This window comes from Neoarius graeffei, chromosome 20 (genome assembly GCF_027579695.1).
Source record: "Neoarius graeffei isolate fNeoGra1 chromosome 20, fNeoGra1.pri, whole genome shotgun sequence".
NCBI lineage: Eukaryota > Metazoa > Chordata > Actinopteri > Siluriformes > Ariidae > Neoarius > Neoarius graeffei.
In genome coordinates, this window is record NC_083588.1 from 5,229,316 (window position 1) to 5,251,530 (window position 22,215).

Genomic DNA, 22,215 nt, shown 5'->3' on the forward strand with positions numbered 1-22,215 from the left:
GCTGCCCGAATGAGAAAATGAAAACAAAAACCTTCTCAGTGTGAGAACGGCGCCGGTTATTTGCCTCTTGGAGTTTCAGAATCAAGCAGTTTTGAAATTCTTCGAAAGAGCAGCACGGAAAATTGAGCAGTGTTTGCCAAAAGCATATTTGTTGAAAAAAAGGTGACTTTGACGTTATCCGCAATCTGCTATTGCAGTGATCTTCAACGTGATCCCCGAAGTAGAGGTCTGCGCGGGTCGGATTTTTCAGTCCCGCTCCCGCCCGCGCCCGCATTGTGCAGTCCCGCCCACGCCCGCAAAGAATTATGATTTTCAGTCCCGCTCCTGCCCGCGCCCACAAAGAATTATGATTTTCAGTCCCGCTCCCACCATATTTTGTCCCGCTCCCGCCCGCAAATCCCGCATGATGCAGACGTTTGCGTTATTTCTCAGGAAAGTTCTTGTCTTGACACAGCGTGATGGTGCCCCGCCCCCTACTTTGAGTGGATTTGAGCATAAATATCTACAGCTCACGTTCACGTTTGTTATTATTTACCTTGTTTCTGAATTCAGCATGTAGTGTCTCTAATAATAATAATTAGTGCTGTCAAGCGATTAAAATATTTAATAGCGAATCGCACATTTTTGTCACATGAGAAACCATTGTAATTCTCTGATCAGCATAAAAAAGTGAATGGGCTTGCTTTGTACCAATGTGTGTTTTTTTTTTTTTTTATTGCAAAGCAGAGCTAGCAAGAGAACCATGAGTGAACAACTCTAATCAGAGAGACAGGTTACACAGTGCCGGTAGGCTTGACTCAATGCTATCCCAGAAATCCTTCCTGTAATATGCAAATTTGGCCGCCTCTGATTGGACAGCCAAATGTGCATATTACAGGAAGAATTTCTGGGATAGCATTGAGTCAAGCCTACGGGCACTGTGTAACCTGTCTCTCTGATTAGAGTTGTAGACTAACTCGAGCAGTAAATCACTTCACTCATGGTTCTCTTGCTAGCTGGGTGTGAACGGCGAGTCATTAGAGTTATCAAAGGATTTCCCGTTAGGGTGATCAATGGTAAATTTAAGATGCCATTCCTCACTCAATCTGGCAATCTGACTCTCTGCAAATTTAGGCATCTTAAAATGTTTTTATTAATGCCAAATAAAATATCCAGCACAAATTATATATCATAGACATAAATTAATAATTTATAAATTTTATTTCAAACACGTTTTTAGTTAGCGGGACTGCAGCTTATCACCGTTCCCGCCCGCGCCGCATATATGCACTCCCGCCCGCGCCCGCATATGTGCACTTCCGGTCCCGCCCGCGCCCGCAATGAGCTTTCAAAATTTGTCCCGCGCCGCACTGCTTTGCGTCGGGTCCTGCGAGTCCCGCGGGACTCCCGCGGGAGTGCAGGGCTCTACCCCGAAGGGCTGCTTTCATTCGAGCCAAATTGGAGACGAAGGTGACCTGATTAAAGAAGTGAAATGGGGTGTGGCTGCTGTTTGATTGGAATAAAAAGCCTCCACCCAGAGGCCCTTTGTCGATAAGAATTGATAAGAAAGTTTCTTCAGCCATTATGAAATGAGGCTCAGTGATATCAGTTTTCAGCGGAGGCTTCATTGAACATTGAGTTGCACATAATTTTATAAACCAGTGTTTGCAAAGCAAAACTTCAAAACATATTTCGGTTGCAAATCAACTTCATGATCGTCTGCTGAAAGTCTCCAGCATCATGTGTTAATCCAACAAAAATCACTCATTGCATGAGTTCATTTTTAATTCTTGTTAAGAAGGGTGCCAATAATTCTTGACCATAAATGCATTATCAATATGATTGATACATCTTAAGCACAGGTTTATATAATTTCTCGTTTCTTAAATTTCTATTAATGGATTATGTATTTCTTATAAACGACAAAGTTTCTTTTATTTCCCTTCATTTTTATTTATAATCTCTGAACAGCATTCATTATTTCTTCTGTTACGCCACCAATTTAGCGTTTTAAAAAAAAAACACACTGTCCTCTCTCAGATTCCGTAGGAACGTAACGCGTGCGTACTTTCCAGCTTTTCATACCCGTATTGTGTCAAACCCTGCTTCAGGAACGCGATTGGTTAGTTGTCTGAGGAGAGTGTGGTTGCATTCAGCGTCCAATCAGAGCGCTGCTTGTACTGCCCATTAGCCAATCCACACGCTGGGAAAAAAAAGCTAACCCTGTAAACAGCATCCAGCAAATTAGCCAAACATCCATTTCGTTTACACGTTAACAGTAAATATTGACTCGGACAGTTAAAATCTTTACGAAATGGATGCAGAAACCAAACCGAGAAAGGTAAGTTCGTGTCATTATTATTGATTTCCCCCTTAAAACTAGTTTAAAATGACTAAACATGAGCGAGGTCTGTGCGCTCGGGCTAACTGGTCCGTTAGCGGTTAGCAAGCAGATAGCGGTTGAGCCCAGTTAAGAAATGCACTATTTAATGGACGAAGCGTAAAGTCTCGATTAAAAATGAAGCGTGTGTTTAATGTTGGTGTCTGAAGTGATGCTGGTCCCTCTGGAGCGTTAGATATCGTATTTCAGGATGAGCTAAGTTTTATTAGATAAAGTTGACTGCCCAGCAGCTCATTCCGTTTATTTCTCTAACATTCCGTCAAATTTTTTTTATTGATTTTATTTTTTTTATCGTTTTAATGGTTTATAAGTGAATAAGTGGTTCGGTTTTAACGGTCGGTTCGAGTTCGGCAAATGATTCATTGAAGTGATTCAGGGAAGTGATTCATTGAAGACTCGAATCTTTTTGCCTCAGGTTTGCAAAGTCACGTGACCTCAGGCAAAGTTGACCTCAGATTGTTTTTGTTTGTGCGGATTATTTTTGATATTTATAATGACTTCAGTGTCCACTTTTTAAATATAAAAAATGGATTTAAGTCATGAAGACGACCTTTCAGGAAATAAAGAATCTTTAGACTTTACTCTGAAAAAGGGATGTAAGATAAATATAGGACCATACTTGCCAACTTTTCATGTGGGGAGAAAAGTGCGTGAATGACATTTTCAATTGGACGAGGGTATGAAGCGCGGTTGAAATGATAAAAACAGTGGATCCCAATTAATTGCAAACCTCATCTCATCTTATTATCTCTAGCCGCTTTATCCTGTTCTACAGGGTCGCAGGCAAGCTGGAGCCTATCCCAGCTGACTACGGGCGAAAGGCGGGGTCCACCCTGGACAAGTCGCCAGGTCATCACAGGGCTGACACATATGGCATTTTTCCACTACCCTTTTTCAGCTCACTTCAGCCCGACACGGCTCGCGTTTCGACTACCTCAGAGCAGCACGACTTGGCTCGCTTCAGCCCTTCTCAGCACCCAAAACTCGCACGGTTTTGGAGTGGGGCTGAAGCGAGCCAAACCGAGCCGAGTGGGGCTAGGGGCGTGAGCAGACACTCCCCTGTGCACTGATTGGTGAGGAGGAGTGTCCTTGCACGCCCACACATGCCCCACGAGCACGCTGGGATCTGTAAACCCGGAAGAAGAAGAATTACAGATTACGAGAATTTCTGAAGCCTTATGCGCCTCGCCTCATCTATACGCTCTTGCCAGTATCTGTTGGCGTTGTCGGTGACAACAAGCCACAGCACCAAGACCAGCAACACTAACGACTCCATGTCCTCCATGTTTATTGTTTACTATCCGGGTCGTGAGACTACCGCTTAAAAGCTCACTGTTTGCGCCGCCTAACGACATCACGTGACGTCCACCCACTTTCGCTAACTCCACCCAATGTGTCCACCCACTTCCAGCCAGCATGATTCAGCGCGGTTGTAGTCAAAATGCAACTCCAACAGCCCCACTCAGCTCGACTCAGCCCAACTCAGCCGCGTTGGTAGTGGAAAAGCGGCATTAGAGTCACCAGTTAACCTAACCTGCATGTCTTTGGACTGCGGGGGAAACCGGAGCACCCGGGGGAAACCGGAGCACCCGGAGGAAACCCACGGGGAGAACATGCAAACTGCACACAGAAAGGCCCTCGTCGGCTACGGGGCTCGAACCCGGACCTTCTTGCTGTGAGGCGACCGCGCTAACCACTACACCACTGTGCCGCCCTAATTGCAAACCATTTGAAACTTATACTTTATACTCTCCCCCCCCGAATCTGTCCCTCCTGAGTTACATGTCGGTCCTGGGATCGAGACGCTGACCTCTTCTGCTCCTCGGACCTGCCTGATCCATCCTGGTGTTCTGTGTCTGGTTAGAGTCTCATCGCATCGCTCCTGTGGAGGACGACCCCATATGGACAGTTGGGGGTCGTGCCTGGAGGACGCTCTGGACTCTTGTAGTGGTGCTTTTGTGGCTGGGGACTGCAGTTGTCGTGAACGGTTTTGCGCTCGGGTTTCTGTCGGTGGTGGGTTTATAGAATCAACGAAGCTGACTTTATGTTAGGACTGTTAACGTTATAGTCATGTTATCTGTTGTTGCCCAAATGAGGATGTGTTCCCTTTTGAATCTGGTTCCTCTTGAGGTTTCTTCATGTCGTCTGAGGGAGTTTTTCCTTGCCACCGTCGCCACAGGCGTGCTCATTAGGGATAAAATTAGCTCATATTTTAAGTCGTTCAAATTCTGTAAAGCTGATCTGCGACAGTCTTTATTGTTAAAAGCGCTATACAAATAAACTTGACTATAGAATTAAAGAGTTTTTAATTGTTGATCTTGTTCTATCAATTACTATAGGTTATGGGATTCACGTATCAGGCATGACAGAGCTCAGAGTGAAAAATCTGAAACGATACTCGTCTTGAATTGTAATATAACAACGATGAAAGGGTAGTCTTTAAATGAGATTTTTAGCTGAAAAATCTCCTGCCTGAATATTGTATACATACAGAGACCCACAGAAAATAACAAGTGATGCTTTAGAAGAATGTTTATAATTTCACTTGTAAACTTTCACTGAAAACTTTCAAGCATAAATTCAAAATGGCACTAAGACACGACCACACTATTCAAATACGCTCATCAAACAAATTCTGTCATGCAAAATTTCACTAAACTCTTTAGAAGTTATACAGTTTGTTTCTGAAACGGTAGCATTTTTGGCATAATTTTTTCCACCATGGCTGATGCTAAAATTTCTGCGACACAACTGCAAAAAGAAATTCTCAAGAGTTAAAAACATTTCGTTTGTAGGCGGCACGATGGTGTAGTGGTTAGTGCTGTCGCCTCACAGCAAGAAGGTTCCGGGTTCGAGCCCCGTGGCTGGCGAGGGCCTTTCTGGGCGGAGTTTGCATGTTCTCCCCGTGTCCGCGTGGGTTTCCTCCGGGTGCTCCGGTTTCCCCCACAGTCCAAAGACATGCAGGTTAGGTTAACTGGTGACTCTAAATTGACCGTCGGTGTGAATGAGAGTGTGAATGGTTGTCTGTGTCTATGGTGGTGTTTACATTAGACCGTATCACCGGATCATCAGATTAACGTTTTTAAAACGATTTGCGTGCACACAGCAACGCCAATACACGGTAGGGGTGGGCAAAAATATCGATACGGTGATATATCGTGATACTTTGTCTTCCGATTCAATATCGATACTCAAAATTTGAATATCGATATTTTTTCAAATAATAAATCATGTTTCAGACGGGTTGTAAATCCAGTACGACTTCCGCACCTCCGCTCCGCGAGGTGTCGCTGTGCCGCTCCCTCACTGCAAGGCACTCTTCATCTTCTCTTTTTTCCCTGGTGGTTGCAGTGAGGAAAAAAACCAAGCAAGCATGGCTGTTAACGTAAACCTAGAGACGCCGCTGAATTTTAAGGCAGATGTTTGGAGGCACTTTGGATTCCAAAGGAAAGGAGAAAAAAAATAGTGAGCCGGACAAAGAGTACGCACTCTGCAAAACCTGTTTCGCTCCAATTAGATATTCAGGTAACACAACAAACTTGCGAACTAACTTAGCACGACACCACCCCGACATATTAGCTCAGCCGGAGCCGCTGAAACCCGACCCGAAGCAAACTACACTGGACAGCGCCAAAGTCCTCCCGTCTACTTCAGTGATGTGTGACTTACTGTAACTGTGAACTTAATTTAGTCATTTAAGGCCAAAGGCAAGAAGCTGCACTTTATCTTGCATTTTCAATTTTAGTGTGTGTGAGACACTGCATTTTATTTTGAGTATTTACTCTAAGTTCAGAAGAAACATGATTCACTGAGGTTTCAGTTCAGTTTCAGTGTGTGGACACTGACCCACACTGCACTTTGTTTCATAATTGTGCTCAGGGAGACCAGGGCTACGTTCACACTGCAGGCTGAAGTGACTCAAATCCGATCTTTTCGCCCATATGTGACCTGTATCCGATCTTTTATTGACAATATGAACGACACAGATCCGATTTTTTCAAATCCGACCCAGGCCGTTTGGATATGTGGTCCTAATTCCGATTCCTATCCGCTCTTTTCATATGTGACTTCAGTCTGAACCGCCAGGTCGCATTCATCCGACTTACACGTCATCAACAAGCCACAAACGTCACTATTCTGCGCTGAAGTAGGCGGCGGGTCTCTCAAAAAAGTTACAACAACATGGCGCATAATCACGGGCGCAGATAGAGGGGGGGACTCGTCCCACCCAGATTTAAATTCACCTCGTTCGGTCCCCCCCACTTATAGGGAGGAAAAAACGTCTATGCTGTCTTTCTTTGCATAAGGCAAACCTCACGGAAAAATCAAAAGACTAATTACCATTCGGTTTATTGAGGTGCACGGCAGTACAGACATAGTTGCAACAACTCACATAAAACAAAGACTGATATTCGGTTGGTTGAGCTGCGCAGACTGCACAGGTTGCGAGCTCGAGCTTGGTTGCTATGGTTACTAACAACAAGTTTGACAGGCATATCGGGGTTGGGGTTGGTTTGCTGGCAGCTTTGTCCCCCCCCAGTTTTTTGTCCCCCCCAGTTTTTTGTCCCCCCCAGTTCAAAAAACGTATCTGCGCCCCTGCGCATGACATCAATGCGAGGGACGCTTCGGGCTGTGAAGGTTCTGAATCTTCTCAATGGAAGGACGCAGAGGTTAGGGAGCTGATTTCCATTTGGGGGGATGCAGCTATTCAAGCTAGATTGGATGGGTCATACCGCAACCGGGCGGTTTTACTTCTGTAAACACTGGCCATGCTCACTGCGTGTGACGTCGTCGTATCCTGCAATGCGCATGCGGAACACTTTTAGGTCGCTTTTCGTTCATACTGAGGATCACATACAAGTCGCATATATTTGTTAATGTGAACGACCTCACAAAAAAATCGGAATTGAGCATTAAGCCTTGCAGTGTGAACGTAGCGCAGGATGCCCACTGCACTTTTCAATGTGTTTCAGACAGTGTGTTGTTCCTGCAAAATAAGCACAAGTTAAATGTTCTCAGGTATATGTTCTCAAGTTTACAAAGAACAAATTGATATTAGTGTTAGCACTGAAATGTATGTGCAGTCTGCAGTGCAAGTTTTAAGTTTTCATAAAACAATTTGATTCTGCTTGTTAAGCAGCACTGATGTGTCCATGCTTACAGAAAAGTTGATAATACTAGCACAGAAATGGGAATTTTCTGTATGTTGTAGTGAAGCAACTCTTGGTTTTGCCAGCAGTGGAATAGAGACAAATATATGTCTGGTAAGAGTGTGTAGTTATGTATGTGAAATGTAATTTTACAGTGGTCAATAAATTCTGATTTTCTTCAGTGACACAGATATCGTGATGTGGTTGAAATTTCTTGCAATATATCGATTATCGCAGAATCGCTGTACCGTGATATTATCGTTATCGTGGGCAAAATATCGCCATCGTATCGTGAGGTATCTGGTGATACCCAGCCCTAATACACAGATACGCTAATCACATGACTAATTAGACGGCACGTAAGTTGAAATGTCAGTGCGGCTCAGCGCTTCCTCCTCAGCGGCTGCGCTCCAAATCACTCCGCCCTGAACAGCGAGTGCCCTCTGGAGGGTGCGCACTCCGGCCCTGCGCAGCTCACAGAGCGCGCGAGTGAAGCGCACGAGCAGTGATTCGGGACTGAGCCGCTGTGTGTGTGATCCCAGTGCATATCGGGCATGCGCAAGTCACTCGCCACTTGCAAGTGGAAGGATGGCAAGCCTAAAGACAATCATAACTATACAATGGGCAGTATTTGCATCTTACCATGAACAACATTAAGAATGGCAAAGCATTATATTCATATTTTTATAGTCTTTAATGAAAAACAAAAAGGTGATACAAGGCGGAAACAAGAGCAGGAAGTGAAGTCCGCGCCGTTTTTCAGCAGTCGCGTCACATGACCAACGTGGCATGAACAACGCCAGCGAATCAGGAAGGTGGATGTCACAGTGACGTCGTCCAATGATTACGTCAGCTAGAGCTCAGCACTGCGTTTCCTCGTATCTCAATGTTTACACAGCACCGGATCAGATACGAACTGGGTTGAAGACGTGGGCCCTGGCGGATTCAAGTTGTTCCGCCTGTGGAGTCGTTTCTCGGCGTTTTAATGTGAACTGACAGTGCATCCGTGACGAAAACGAGACGGATACGGTCTAATGTAAACACCACTTATGTGTCAGCCCTGTGATGACCTGGCGACTTGTCCAGGGTGTACCCCGCCTTTCGCCCGTAGTCAGCTGGGATAGGCTCCAGCTTGCCTGCGACCCTGTAGAACAGAATAAAGTGGCTAGAGATGATGAGATTTCGTTTGTACAGAGGTGCAGATCCGACTGTATATGCAATTTAATTATACTTCTTACTACAAAAAAATACAAAACATAATATAAATCTGAAGTTAATTTTAATGTCTCATAAGTACTTGTTACATACACGTACAAATGATCAACTATTTTTAATTAAAAAAATAAGATAACATTAAGAATTTTACATAAAAGGGTGTGAATGACCTATTGTAGTTTTGAAGAATATGTAATTTACCTGCTTTTACCCCACCATAAGATTTGGATAATTGAATCGCTTTGTAGTCTTCCCTTGCAAAATGTGTAACTGGCTGGTCGAGCATTTGCTTATCCATGGAAATTCATTCTCCCATGCAGCCTGGTATTTGCATTCATGTTTTTGCCGTTTGGTATTGGGTTAAGTGGCCATGATGAATGACTGTTTGTAAAAAATGTCGGACAGCCTGGGTGAATCCTACATTACGGAAGTGACTGTCGTTCTGTTCGTTGATTGGTTAAAAATGAGTTGACGCCAGGAGTGTTTCTCATACGATTCTGATTGGACATAATCGGGAGTATTTTTAACTTGGCGGTAGAGATTTCCCAAAACCGGGAGATAATCCAGTTTTTAACAAATACGATCGGGAGCCTCCGGCTAAAATCGGGAGCCTCCGGCTAAAATCGGGAGCCTCCCGCCAAAATCGGGAGGGTTGCCAAGTATGTAGTACTTAGCTGCTTAGCACACATAGCTAGTTCATATCCATAACAGTTTTATGAAAAATACTGATGATAAATTCGAGCCCATTCCTTAGCAGGGACATTATTAAAAAATGTTCTGTTTCCGGTCCACCAGCCGGGTGAGTGCCGTTTGTGCGGTTGAATTTTTTTTTTTTAACGCCGGTTTTTCGACATTTTTTTTCGGGTTCGTAAATCTAAAATCGAACTTGACATTTACGCATTCTGCGCAGAATATCGAACTGAATCAGCTCTGCCCATGCGCCGTGCGGCACAAAAAAATGGCAGCCATCATGAAGGAAGGAGATCCGGAGTTTTCAAACATTTGCTTAAGTGTGAAATTGCAAAATGGTATTCGAGCGAACAACAAAATAGTAAAGATTCAGAAAAACAAATCATTCAGTGATGATTTTAATAGTGTAATTTCATCCAAACTAGGCCTAACGCTCGATTTAGAACTACAAAAAGTCCGTGTGTCGGACATTTTAAGTACCTTTATCCTCCTAGGGCTTAGCGGTCACATGCGTGGACAGCACTTTATGGAAATTCGGAACAAGAATCCACATATGTGGACATACTTTTTCTCTAAAAGTACATCTTATCAAAAGATGATGCTTAGTTTTTATTCTAATCAGGTTCTAATAAGCCCAAATAGCAAAGAGAAATAAAAAAAATGCATGTAAAAAAACAGCTTGGGCCTTAGGAGGTTAAAAAAGTTTTGCAAATGTTGCAGTCAGCATTTAAAATGCTAACTTAGTTTTTGTACAAGTTTCAGTTGATTAAACCGTCATATTTTATTAAATGTGTCTGCTTTTGTAATAAAAAGTACTGAAAGAAAAAGCAAACACAGCATTGCGACTTCTTATCCATCCATCTCATCTCATTATCTGTAGCCGCTTTATCCTTCTACAGGGTCGCAGGCGAGCTGGAGCCTATCCCAGCTGACTACGGGCGAAAGGCGGGGTACACCCTGGACAAGTCGCCAGGTCATCACAGGGCTGACACATAGACACAGACAACCATTCACACTCACATTCACACCTAGGGTCAATTTAGAGTCACTAGTTAACCTAACCTGCATGTCTTTGGACTGTGGGGGAAACCGGAGCACCCGGAGGAAACCCACGCGGACACGGGGAGAACATGCAAACTCCACACAGAAAGGCCCTCGCCGGCCCCGGGGCTCGAACCCAGGACCTTCTTGCTGTGAGGCGACAGCGCTAACCACTACACCACCGTGCCGCCCTTATCCATCCATACATGTATAAAAAAAAAAAATCCCTCCCTCCCTACTGAATTTTTTTGCCTTCCCGGTAGACAGGAAACGGATTTTTTTTTAAGGATGGCCGAATATGTTTGGTTCAAGTGAGTCCACAAAAGGGATTTGACTCGGAGTAGTTTTGTCCAGATTGGTATACTGTACTATATTACACCTGACTGTACTAGGTTGTATAACATCCAGTTTGTCAGAATGATCATTTCGTATTTATATACTGCAAGGTCCTGTGATTTTATACCGAAGGAAGTGTCTCCGCGAGAACTTGGCACTAAGACGTCATTTGGTGTGACCAGAATATTAGAACTCATGTACGCTGACGATATTGCAGTGTGCTCTGAGAACCTGGACGAGCTCAAGAAGATCTTAGAGATATTTGACAACACTTTCTCGAGATTTGGTCTACAGATGTCGTATAAGAAGACTGAGACAATGGCCTTGAACGCTGACGAAAGCATACAATCTAGAACAAGCCGACTGACGGTAAACAATGTAGAAATAAAGAATGTGAGGCAGTTCCGTGATCTTGGCCATCTCATTCCCAACACTGGGAAGTCATTGCTGTTTTTGCATCGCAGGATTGCATCGGCGTTTGAAAAATGGATTGAGCTGAACTGACCGCGAAATCCACCTCAACACTCGCATGAAGATCTTGACTACTTGTGTGTTGTCCCGCCTGTTGTACAACGTGCAGACGGGGGAGCTATCAGGTGCTGAACTCCAGAAACTGAATGCTGTCTGGAATGGGTTCCTTCGAAAGATGATCGCTGGGGGCTATGCAAGGAAAAACGCACCACTCAAAGGCCAATGTAAGAAGGGAACTGACCTTGCATCCTTAGTTGACGGGGACTTGGATTGGGCCTTGAAGATCTCCAATTAGGGATGTTAACCGATGACCGTTTGACCGATGGTCGACCGAATCACCGTCAACCGGTTAATTTTTTTTTTTTTGGTTGTCGGTTTAAAAAAAAAAAAATCAATCGTTTTGAAGCTGCCGATTTTGGAGCGGAGAACCTGGAATTCTGTGTTGTAAACGCTTGGGGCATGCCATGCGGTATAAGGACGACAGCTGACAAATCAGAAACACCCATTCAGTCATGTCCCGCCCTCCCGCCCCAGTTGAAGACAGCTGCCACTCGGCGAAAGAAAATTGTAGACACAGGCTTTTTAGCTTACAAATTACTATCGGATGCAAACGGCGCGCCTTTTGGCAGATGCCGCCTTTTTCACGGCTGAATCGTGCAGATCCGATTTTTTTTTTTTTTTTTTTTTTTTTAGGGGGGGGGCGTTGGAGTGTCTGATTTATAATTTCAAAGTAAATTCTGTATTAAAATTACTAAATAAGCAAATGCCGTTGCAGTCCATGAAACATAGGAAGTATAAGTATGAGAAGAAAACAGTAAATCAGAAAGCTGCGCACGTTTGCGTAGCTTTCGCGCGAACGTGCACAGCTTTCTGATTTACTGTTTTCTTCTCATACTTCCTATGTTTCATGGACTGTAACGGCATTTGCTTATATACAGACTTTACTTTGATGAAATTATAATCAGACACTCCAAACCCCCCCCAAAAAAAATCGGATCTGCACGATTCAGCCGTGAAAAAGGCGGCATCCGGCGCCTTTTTTTTTTTTTTTTTTAAATTATTATTAGAAGGCACATTGAGTTTAGTCCTGCCTTGGCCAGTGCATTCTGAAAGTATGTTTCGGTCTGTAGCCAACAATGCATGTTATTGCAGATCAGATCTCTCCACACAAACTAAAGGCGCAGATGCCGACTTTTGGAGGGAAGGGGAGAGAATGAAATGACAGCGGTGTCTGGAGGGGGAGTGACAAACGCAGCTTTTATGTCTGTGAGCCAAGTCGGTGACGACTTCAGAGCAACTTCAATACCATGCAGTAATGGCGTGTTGATATTGGTAACAGCATTATAACGATTGTAGCTAATTAATTAGATTACCGGGCGTTATAACGGCCTTTATTTTAACGCCGTTATTCCCATCACTGAATGTTATGTACTACTTCTAGCACTTGACTTTATTTTGAACGCCATCATGGCCAACTGAAACTGTCTCTAAGCTGGAGCCATTTGTCCTCCGCGGGGGCGTCGTGGCTCAGGTGGCTAAGGCGCCATACCATAAATCCAGGGACCCGGGTTCGATTCCGACCCGAGGTCATTTCCCGATCCCTCCCCGTCTCTCTCCCGTTCATTTCCTGTCCTGTCTCTACACTGTCCTATCCAATAAAGGTGAAAAAAAAAAAAAAAAACATTTGTCCTCCGCTCCAATACAAACCCCTCGACATCAGTACCGCGTTTGACTAAATGTTTCGCGCTGTAGAAAAGGTAATGTGAGTGGAGGGCAGCGACTGGGACTGAATGTGCAGATGCTCGCGGTTAGATTATTCTAATAATTCCAACTCTAGAATTTTTAACTCCTAGGTTAACCGATTTTAGCCGGCTAATGAGGCTCTGTGGTCGGTCAAGATTTTTTTTTTAGTTTTCGCCATCCCTATCCAATATGAAGCTCCATCAAATTACCCAGTCATGACCTATTGATGATTTTTGCCACATTCAGTATCTGAAGTATAGAGCGCACGTGTGCAGAATGGCTAACGACGCCATCCAGAAAGTTGTCTTGTTCGCCAAGAGAAGGAACTGGAAGAAGGTTGAGGAACTGCTTGGGGTCGGCAAGCATCAGGCCCAAAAAAATATGAAGAACAAACAAGAGTTCGAGCAGATGTTGGAGATGAGGTTCTCCTGCTCCAAGCAGCCTCGGCCGATCTCATGCCAAGAGGGAAACGATGACGACGACGACGATTGCTTCTCGATGAAATTCACTTTGCGCAAAGTTCCCTCAAATTTACTTCGGCCGACTTTCTTCTGTGAAATAAAAATCGTGAAAATGATCACTCTCCTTATTCATACATTTCAGAAGTGGTTTTCTGGATACAAACAGGAATCAGTTTACACACACAAGTATGCCTTCAAAAAGTAGCTTGAAAAATCCGATTGTGATCAGATCTCCACACTTTCTCTTCGTATCGTATGTCCAAGAATTAGCCTTTATTATTTCTCCTGCGTTGTCGTGTGACTCTGTCAGACAACTTCACTCTGGAAAGTTCCTTCACGTTTATTTCGGGCGAATTTATTTCTGTGTAGAGTATTTCGACGCTTGCGCAGAAGTGTTTTCAGGCAAGGAAAACCATGTTTGGCTTATTTTGGAGCAAGAGTGGAACATAAATATCGTGATGAATACAAATTGCTAATTAGAATTAAATTATAATCACGGAAAATTAGTTCAGCAGAAAATCTTTCAAGTTATTGAAGACGGTGACTAATTATCCATGACTTGCCCACCATTTGAACCATTTTGACATTTTAAAGGTGAATTCTCAACGACTCGGTCAACTTTTTTTTTTTAATATTAAGTGGTCATAATATTTTAATTTCCAGCGAAACTACACAGAAGAGAAGTCTGCTTCAGAGCCTTCGGACGATGACGACTACATGCCATATGTTCCTGTTAAGTTGAGAAAACAACAGATGGTATGTACGGAAGGTTTTTTTTTTTTCCTTCCCTCCATTTCATCATGTCCTCTGATTCAGATCGGGATGAACGATCGATACGCTGTGTTTTTTTTTTTTTTTTTTTGTTAATCATAAACATGTTCAAACTTGTTGTGATGTGCGTTTGTACTCTCAGCTGCAGAAAATGATGCGTTTGCGAGGGAAGGGTTTGACAGAGGAGGACCAGAAGGACAGCGGAGGAGAGCAGAAGGATGAAGACGAGGGTCTCGGGCCACGCTCCAACGTCAGCCTGCTCGACCAGCACCAGCACCTGAAGGAGAAAGCAGAAGGTAGCGCTGACGTTTGATCCGTCTGTGGATGCTCATTGTCTAAGACTCCGTTCAGACTGCACCCTGAAACGACCCATATCCGATTTTTTTTTTGCCCATATGCAACCTGTATCCGATTTGTTATTGACAATCTGAACGACACAGATCCGATTTTTTCACATGCGACCCAGGCCGCTTGGATATGTGGTCCTAAATCCGATGCATATCCGTTATTTTCACATGCGACTGCAGTTTGACCGGACAGGTCGCATTCATGCGACCTACACGTCATCATCAAGAGACAAACGTCACTATTCTGCGTTGGCTAATCCCGCCTCTTTGGTGGAAAACAACAACATTTGTACAGTTTTCAGAATTTAAATAGACTTTTATAGAATTGATCAAGCTAATGGTGGATTTGGTAGGGACCTGGATGTTTATCTGTTAGCCTGATTAAATAAAACAGTTTCTATAACTGATTTATAACTTAAACCGTCCTGTATTACAAGATTATAAGATTGTTCTGGAAATTTCCAGTAATTTGACACCTTTGGTCTCATTAGTCTGCTGCCCACATTAATCAGATTATTGTGCGAGTTCCGCCGCCGCCACAAAAACCACATCGCCAGGTCTCGCCTTATCTCCATCGCAAACTGCACTGGTGTTTCTGCACCTTGAGCCAGCGCTGAGAGAAGTTGCAGAATTCAGCTGGCTATAAACAATCTAAATAAATATTTATAAAAATGTAGAAAAAGTTTATTAATATGACGAAATAAATATGTGCAAATTATTAAGCCTGAATTAAGAGTTTGGTAATACAGCGGCCGTATCCCAAATGACTGCCTACTGAAGCTCGAGTGCACTATATAGAGTTTAAAAATCCATTACTTCCTAGTAACACATAGTGCACTTGTATAGAAATTAGAGAGACATTTAGGAGTCAACCCTCGTTACCAGGCTACACGTTTTCATTTCAGTTCAGAAACAAAAACACACACGAGACCTCACACTTTAACACTAACCAGATAATTAAACAAACAAACAAAAAAAAAGAAATCATTAAACATGAGTGCGTTTTTTTTTTTTTTAATACGTATTACGTAGATGTGCTTATTACGTGTCAATTTGCGCATGCAATACACTTTTGGGTCGTTTTCCGTTCATATTGGAGATCGCAAACAAGTCTCATATAATTGGTAATGTGAACGGCCTAACAAAAAAAATCGGATTTCACAACAAATCGGATATGGGTCGTTTCAGATTGCAGTCTGACCGTAGTGAAAAAGTCTTCGCGGGCACAATTTTAGATGTCGTCTTGAGTCCTTGCTCTTAGAAATTGAGTTCTGTCCTGTTTGTTCGTCAGCTGTTTTTTTTCTTCGAATGGTAAGATTAGGTTTTTGGCTGGTTGTTTGTTCGTGTTCTGAACCGGTTCGTTTTTTGCAGCCCGGAAGGAGTCGGCAAAGGAAAAGCAGCTGAAGGAGGAGGAGAAGATTCTCGAAAGTGTGGCTGAGGGCCGAGGTGAGCATCGCTTTCAGTATAACCGTGATAAAATGTTTGGGAGATTGAGTCCAAAAAAAAAAAAAATACACTGGGGGCTTCCGGGTGACACTGCAGTTTTTTTAAGAAGTGAATTTCTTCGTTAGAGTTGATTAACATCTGATTTATGTTGGTTGACTTGGACTCGGAAGCTGTAGCGAGGGGCGGGCTATGCGGTCATGGGGGTGTTTACCACGTGCTTAGACACTGATGAGTGTTGATGTATCACATCTTTAAACAAGTTTTAGATGACTTTAATGCCAATTAATTTCAGGAGAATCGTTAAAGGTCAAAAACTCGAGTGGACTTGTCCACCATGCCATCTGGTTGAGCAAGTGAATATAAAATATGTGCATCACATCAGAATTTTCTGTGTGCCTTTGCCCCCTTCAGCTTTAATGTCGGTGAAGGAGATGGCCAAAGGTATCACCTATGAAGACTCCATTCGGACGAGGTGAGACGTCCGCCTTCCATTCCTGTCCGTTGCACATTATCATGAATCAGAGCCGGTTGCACACGCTTCCTGGCTTTAGCTCGTTGTGAGCAGCACTTTTGAATGACTTGTACTGTTACTCTCTGGATCTGTCGGATTCTCTTGTATCAAGTCTTGTTTTTTGCTCTGTTCAGCTGGAAAGCTCCTCGCTACATACTGAACATGCCTGTCATGAGGCACGAACGGGTGAGGAAGAAGTACCACATCCTGGTGGAGGGCGATGGTATCCCTCCGCCCATAAAGAGCTTCAGAGAGATGAAGTTTCCGCAGGGTAAAAAAAAAAAACCTTCATGGAAAAATGACTGTAATGCATTTGTTTGCCACTGTGTAGCGAAGACACGTGCAACTGTAACGCATTTAAAAAAAAAAAAATTTATACCCCTGCTTCAAAGAGGGGTAAATACTGGTTGACCTCTGTCCGTCCGTATCTCCGTCTGTCCGAAACACCCTTTTTCTCAGCGGCCACAAATCATAGACGCTTGGGGTCCTATGGACCCTTTTCACGTGACGTCACGACAAACGCGGCCGCCGTTTTGGACGTGTACTACCAGTAGTTTACCACAGCCGGCATTGAGGAACGGCAGCAAAGAAAGTGTTTATTTTCAGCAAGACTTCCATCATGCCACTATATTGTTGTGCACCTGGATGTAGTAACCATCAACAAACAAGGCAGGGGTTATCATTTTATCGGATCCCGGTAGATGCTGACCGACGGAGAAGATGGATAGCGGCATACCAGCGCTTGTGTAGTGACCACTTTGTTGGAGGTAAGACGAATAAAATTAGCCAGAAAAGGCATTACATTGCTGTTAACATTCTGTGGTGGCGAGTGTGTAACCAAATAGGCTAAAATAACCCATTGTAACCTCTTTGTTCTTCTGTAGTAGCTATTAGCTAACGACATTAGCTAGCGTTGTGTTCCTTTGCTGTTGGTAGACTGTAGGACAGATCAGAGGCAGTGTCCTACAAACAGCGCTTAATTTGAGGGGGAGCAAGCCGGAGCGCGCTCCGGAACCTCGGGCGTTGGCTCCGGCAGCTATTTACACTGGATCCGGTGATCCGACACCTCTTTTGACTATGTAACAAAAAAAAAAAACCAAATAATTAAATAAAAAATGCAAGTTTATTTAGTGTTAATGTCTGATTTTGATATCTGTCTTATTGGTGATTTATTTCATGAAACGACATCCACAAAATATCTGCAGATGAACTTAATGTGCAGTGTTATTACAAAACATGCCCAGAAGCGCAGCGCCGCGCCCCCCTCCCCCCCCTCTTTTTTTCCGCACCGGAGCCGCTCATCCTCTGCGCTCCGGGACCTCCCACTTTACAAATTAAGCACTGCTTACAAATAAGTGTTCAAAACAAAAGGAACATGTATTTGTCTCTTAAATCCAGGCCGTTCCCTGTAATCTGTCACAACGGTTGGAGAAAGTAATGGCAAGTAGTGAGCGCACAAACCGTAGAAGGTAAACTGTACACAGCGCCAGGGCAGTGTGATGGTATGTCTACTTTTAGATTGTTAGCTTATCAATGAACACACTCGTCACTCGACGAGTTTCACGTCTTTACGACGGATACTTAAATGTGTGTTAGGTATTATTGTTGCAGTCTAAGCAGTCATTGTAGCAGCTAGATGAGCGAGAACCGAAAGGGTCTGTGCCATAAACCGTTATTTCTGTACGGCGTTGCTAATGTGTCGTTACTGTTGTTATTTCTCCCTCTGCTCGCCCTGTAAATGCCCTACGTCGCTGGATAGCGAAGGTGTTTTCTGCATCTCGCTCCTTTTTCTTGTATGTTCTCCGTTTGTCGCCTTCCTCGCATTCAAACCAATTCGAGCCGAAGTCCGCTACATGTCCAAAATGGTGGTCGCATTTACGAAGGTCACGTGACTGAAAAGGGTCTATACCGTGTTTACCGTTTTCAGGTCTGTCGCGCATCGGCTTCCTGTTTACTGACGATGTGTTTATGAAACATATAGCCTGGATTTACAAAATTTTCGTGACCCTTTTCTCAGCAACTACAAACCACAACTGCTTGATATTGGGTACTGAGCTTCACCCTGGGGTTCTATACCGTGTGTACCGCTTTCAGGTCTGTCGCACGTCGACTTCCTGTTGACCGACTGAATGTCTTTTGACGCCATTTCAAGAAGCAAAATGCTATTTCAGAATGACAGTTTACCAGGATGCTGTTTGAAATCCCTGTGGAGAGAGACTGCTCTTTACTTACTTGTTTCAGGATGAATCATTGGTTGAAGTCAACATTCATATAATAAGTGTCCTATTCCTTCGATTGCTTGCATTCTGATATAAGCGAGAGCTGGGGGGGGGGATACCGAAGTGAGCAGTAGCTTACAGTTGATCTTGTTGTTTTTTTTTTTTTTTTTCCAAAAGCAGTCATAATGGGGGCTTAAATTAAGTTTTTAAATAACATTCTGTTATTACAACAAATTAACCTTTCAGTCTTTTCAAAGAATCTCTAGTTATATGGAATCAATTTTGTGCCAAAATGTTCATACAGTACTTTTGAAATATCAAACAAAGACAACAAATCAAAATACAATAAAAGAAAAAAAAGTCAATTTTTTTTAGACTGCCAAACAAATTTATTCGTGTAATCGTGCAAAATCTCAGGCTATTACTCTTCAGAAACCTTTTATTTTTGTTCCGCGTCTTTCTCAGTTTTGCTTGACGTAATTTATTTTGGTTGCGATTCCAGCGTTCTCGTTTGCGCTCCCTGACTTTTTGCTTGCAGTTTTGGCACAAACTTCACGTATGGGTGGGCTGTCCAGGAATACATTCCCATTGGGTAACTTGTGTTTGACTGACAGCTACGCTCAGCGATTCCCCCGGAAGCTGTTGCGGCCATTCCCTACTCGGATTTTGGCGGACTGTTTGACGAGTGACTGATCCATTGACGGTAAACAAGGATCGAGTGGACTTCAGTGGCGACTATGATAACACATGCAACACATTTGTCCCGCACTTACACTTTGTTGAATTAATTCAATATCATAGTCGCCACTGAAGTCCACTCGATCCTTGTTTACCATCAATGCATCGGTCACTCGTCAAACAGTCCGCCAAAATCCAAGTAGGAAATGGCCGCAACTGCCTCCGGGGGAATCGCTGAGCATAGCTGTCAGTCAAACACAAGTTAGCCAATGGGAATGCATTGCTGGACGGCCCTAGTCTGGGTAACACCAGACCATATCACAAGTGAAATATGGTCTGGAATCCGCCTATTGAATTTCTCGTAGGGGAGGTGTGGCTTACGATTGTCAACAGCCGTTTATTGGACGTTGCGAATGTCTATCATTTGGCGTATACGTAGCCCATGGCCAATCACGGCAGTTGTACCCGGTGACGTAGTTAGAGCGGCGAAGAAGAGAAGGAAAGAGAAGGCAAAACAAAAATAGGAAAACAATGGCACCGAACGATTACTGCCGTTTGTGCAAGACAAATATGAGAGAAGCTGGACCCTCCGTATTTGGACATTCAACGCCATGTTAAATGTGATCCGTAAACAGTCCCAAATAAACTACAAGCTTCCGTTTGTCGAGTAGTACGCGTCACCGTCTTTCCACCCCTCCCCACTCTCTGATTGGCTCCCTAACTCAGGCGAGCCTTTAGACCATAGTTTCCATGCTGTCTTTTCAGATCGGAACGATTGTGCAAAGCAGCATGGGATTTCCCAGGCTAGGACAGCCCACCCACACGTGAAGTTTGTGCCAAAACTGCAAGCAAAAAGTCAGGGAGCGCAAACGAGAAAGCTGGAATCGCAACCAAAATAAATTACGTCAAACAAAACTGAGAAAGGCGCGGAACAAAAATAAAAGGTTTCTGAAGAGTAATAGACTGAGATTTTGCACGATTAAATGAATAATTTGTTTGCCAATTTAAAAAAATTGACTTTGTATTTTGATTTGTCGTTTTTGTTTGATATTTCAAAAGTACTGTATGAACATTTTGGCACAAAATTGATTGCATAGGGTTATACCATACAGTGAGAAAAGGTGGTTTTCCGACACAAAGTACAATAAAAACTCTTCTGTTGAGACGCTGCTGTGAAAGTTTTTACGAATATCAGAAAACTGCATTTTCACGCTGTGTGTCATGAGCCGAGATTCCTTGACAAGTATTAAGATTTGAAATAATACTAAAACTTTGATGTACCACATTTATAAATTAAAAATGTAGCTCAGTGCTTTCCTGTGTGAACTAAAAAAAAAAAAAAGTCGTCAGACAAAATTCAACAAGACACCCGCGACAAAGAAGAGAATAATTGTTTGGTGCATTGTCAATGTTAAATTTGTAAATTTTTGCAAACAATTCTGAATGACTTCACAAGTACACTTATGTATTATGAGGAAATTAAAAGTGAAATAATGGCAAATTTCGCTCACTTCCGTTAATCTTTACAACACTGCAGTTGTCATTCACATGTCATACTTGAAATTTTTGGTCATTTACATTAACCTTGCATATTTTAGACTGAACTGTATATTCAACAACTGACCTTTTGATAATCATTTTTGCAGCAATTCTGAAAGGTCTCAAGAAGAAAGGAATTGTGCATCCGACGCCCATCCAGATCCAAGGAATCCCGACGATGTAAGATCCCGAGATGAAAATCAGAGACGCTCGGATTTTTGGTAAAGGGAAGAAGACGTGTCTGTGTGCTCGACTCGTTGTTCATGGCTTCTTCCTGTCTGTGTGTAGTCTTTCTGGCAGAGATATGATTGGCATTGCGTTCACGGGCTCTGGGAAGACTCTGGTGTTCACGTTGCCCCTCATCATGTTCTGTCTGGAGCAGGAAAAACGTTTGCCCTTCTGCAAGAGAGAGGGACCCTACGGACTCATCATCTGCCCTTCTGTATGTACACGATTTAACAATGTTGTGAGATCTAAGAGGATTAAAGGTGATGCTGGGGTTTATTTTTGTCTCTGACTGTTGCTGTGCCTGATTTGTCCTGCAGAGGGAGCTGGCGAGGCAGACGCACGGTATCATCGAGTACTACTGCAAGCTCCTGGAAGACGAGAGCGCACCTCAGCTGCGCACTGCCCTCTGCATCGGGGGCATGTCTGTCAAAGAGCAGATGGAGGTGGTCAAGCAGTAAGTGTGTCCCCCGAGAAACACTTTATTTTGCAGAACCCAAAACACACAAGTGACAGCTGTTCTCTGAAAATACATAACTCGCAGCATCATGAATGCGTGCATCTGATCAGTTAAGTTTGTACGTCCTAATCAGAGTGCGATGATGCGTTTTGCAGCGGCGTGCACATGATGGTAGCCACACCGGGCCGTCTGATGGACCTGCTCAATAAGAAGATGGTGAGTCTGGATATCTGCCGCTACTTGGCTCTGGACGAGGCTGACAGGATGATCGATATGGGCTTTGAGGAGGACATCAGGACCATCTTCTCTTATTTTAAGGTGAGCACAAGTGTGTTTTCTCGACTTTTTGAAGTTGGCGTCAGTCATTTTTAAAAATCTAAACTAAAGTTCTCGTTAAAATATCTGCTCGGAAGGATATTTTGGCACTGCCTAAAAGCAGAGTTTCTGATGTGTGAAAGAAAATATTTTCAAGGCCACAAAATCAACCTGAATAGAATAATCATATTTTAACCAGGGCTTTGAACCAGAATTT

The 22,215-nt window shown here is 43.4% G+C and overlaps 1 protein-coding gene across 1 annotated transcript in view; it reads left to right on the forward strand.

The window, feature by feature from the left end:
* The first annotated feature begins 2,156 nt into the window (after positions 1–2,156).
* The window catches only part of ddx41 (DEAD (Asp-Glu-Ala-Asp) box polypeptide 41), a 42,505-nt gene continuing 22,446 nt past the window's right edge, over positions 2,157–22,215 (forward strand). Inside the window, exons 1-10 of the mRNA XM_060901161.1 lie at positions 2,157–2,320; positions 14,151–14,243; positions 14,401–14,554; positions 15,977–16,051; positions 16,463–16,523; positions 16,697–16,833; positions 21,106–21,178; positions 21,287–21,440; positions 21,544–21,680; positions 21,839–22,001. Of these exons, the coding sequence (XP_060757144.1) occupies positions 2,294–2,320; positions 14,151–14,243; positions 14,401–14,554; positions 15,977–16,051; positions 16,463–16,523; positions 16,697–16,833; positions 21,106–21,178; positions 21,287–21,440; positions 21,544–21,680; positions 21,839–22,001 (1,074 nt within the window). The 5' untranslated portion in view covers positions 2,157–2,293. The remainder of the gene's footprint in view (positions 2,321–14,150; positions 14,244–14,400; positions 14,555–15,976; positions 16,052–16,462; positions 16,524–16,696; positions 16,834–21,105; positions 21,179–21,286; positions 21,441–21,543; positions 21,681–21,838; positions 22,002–22,215) is intronic.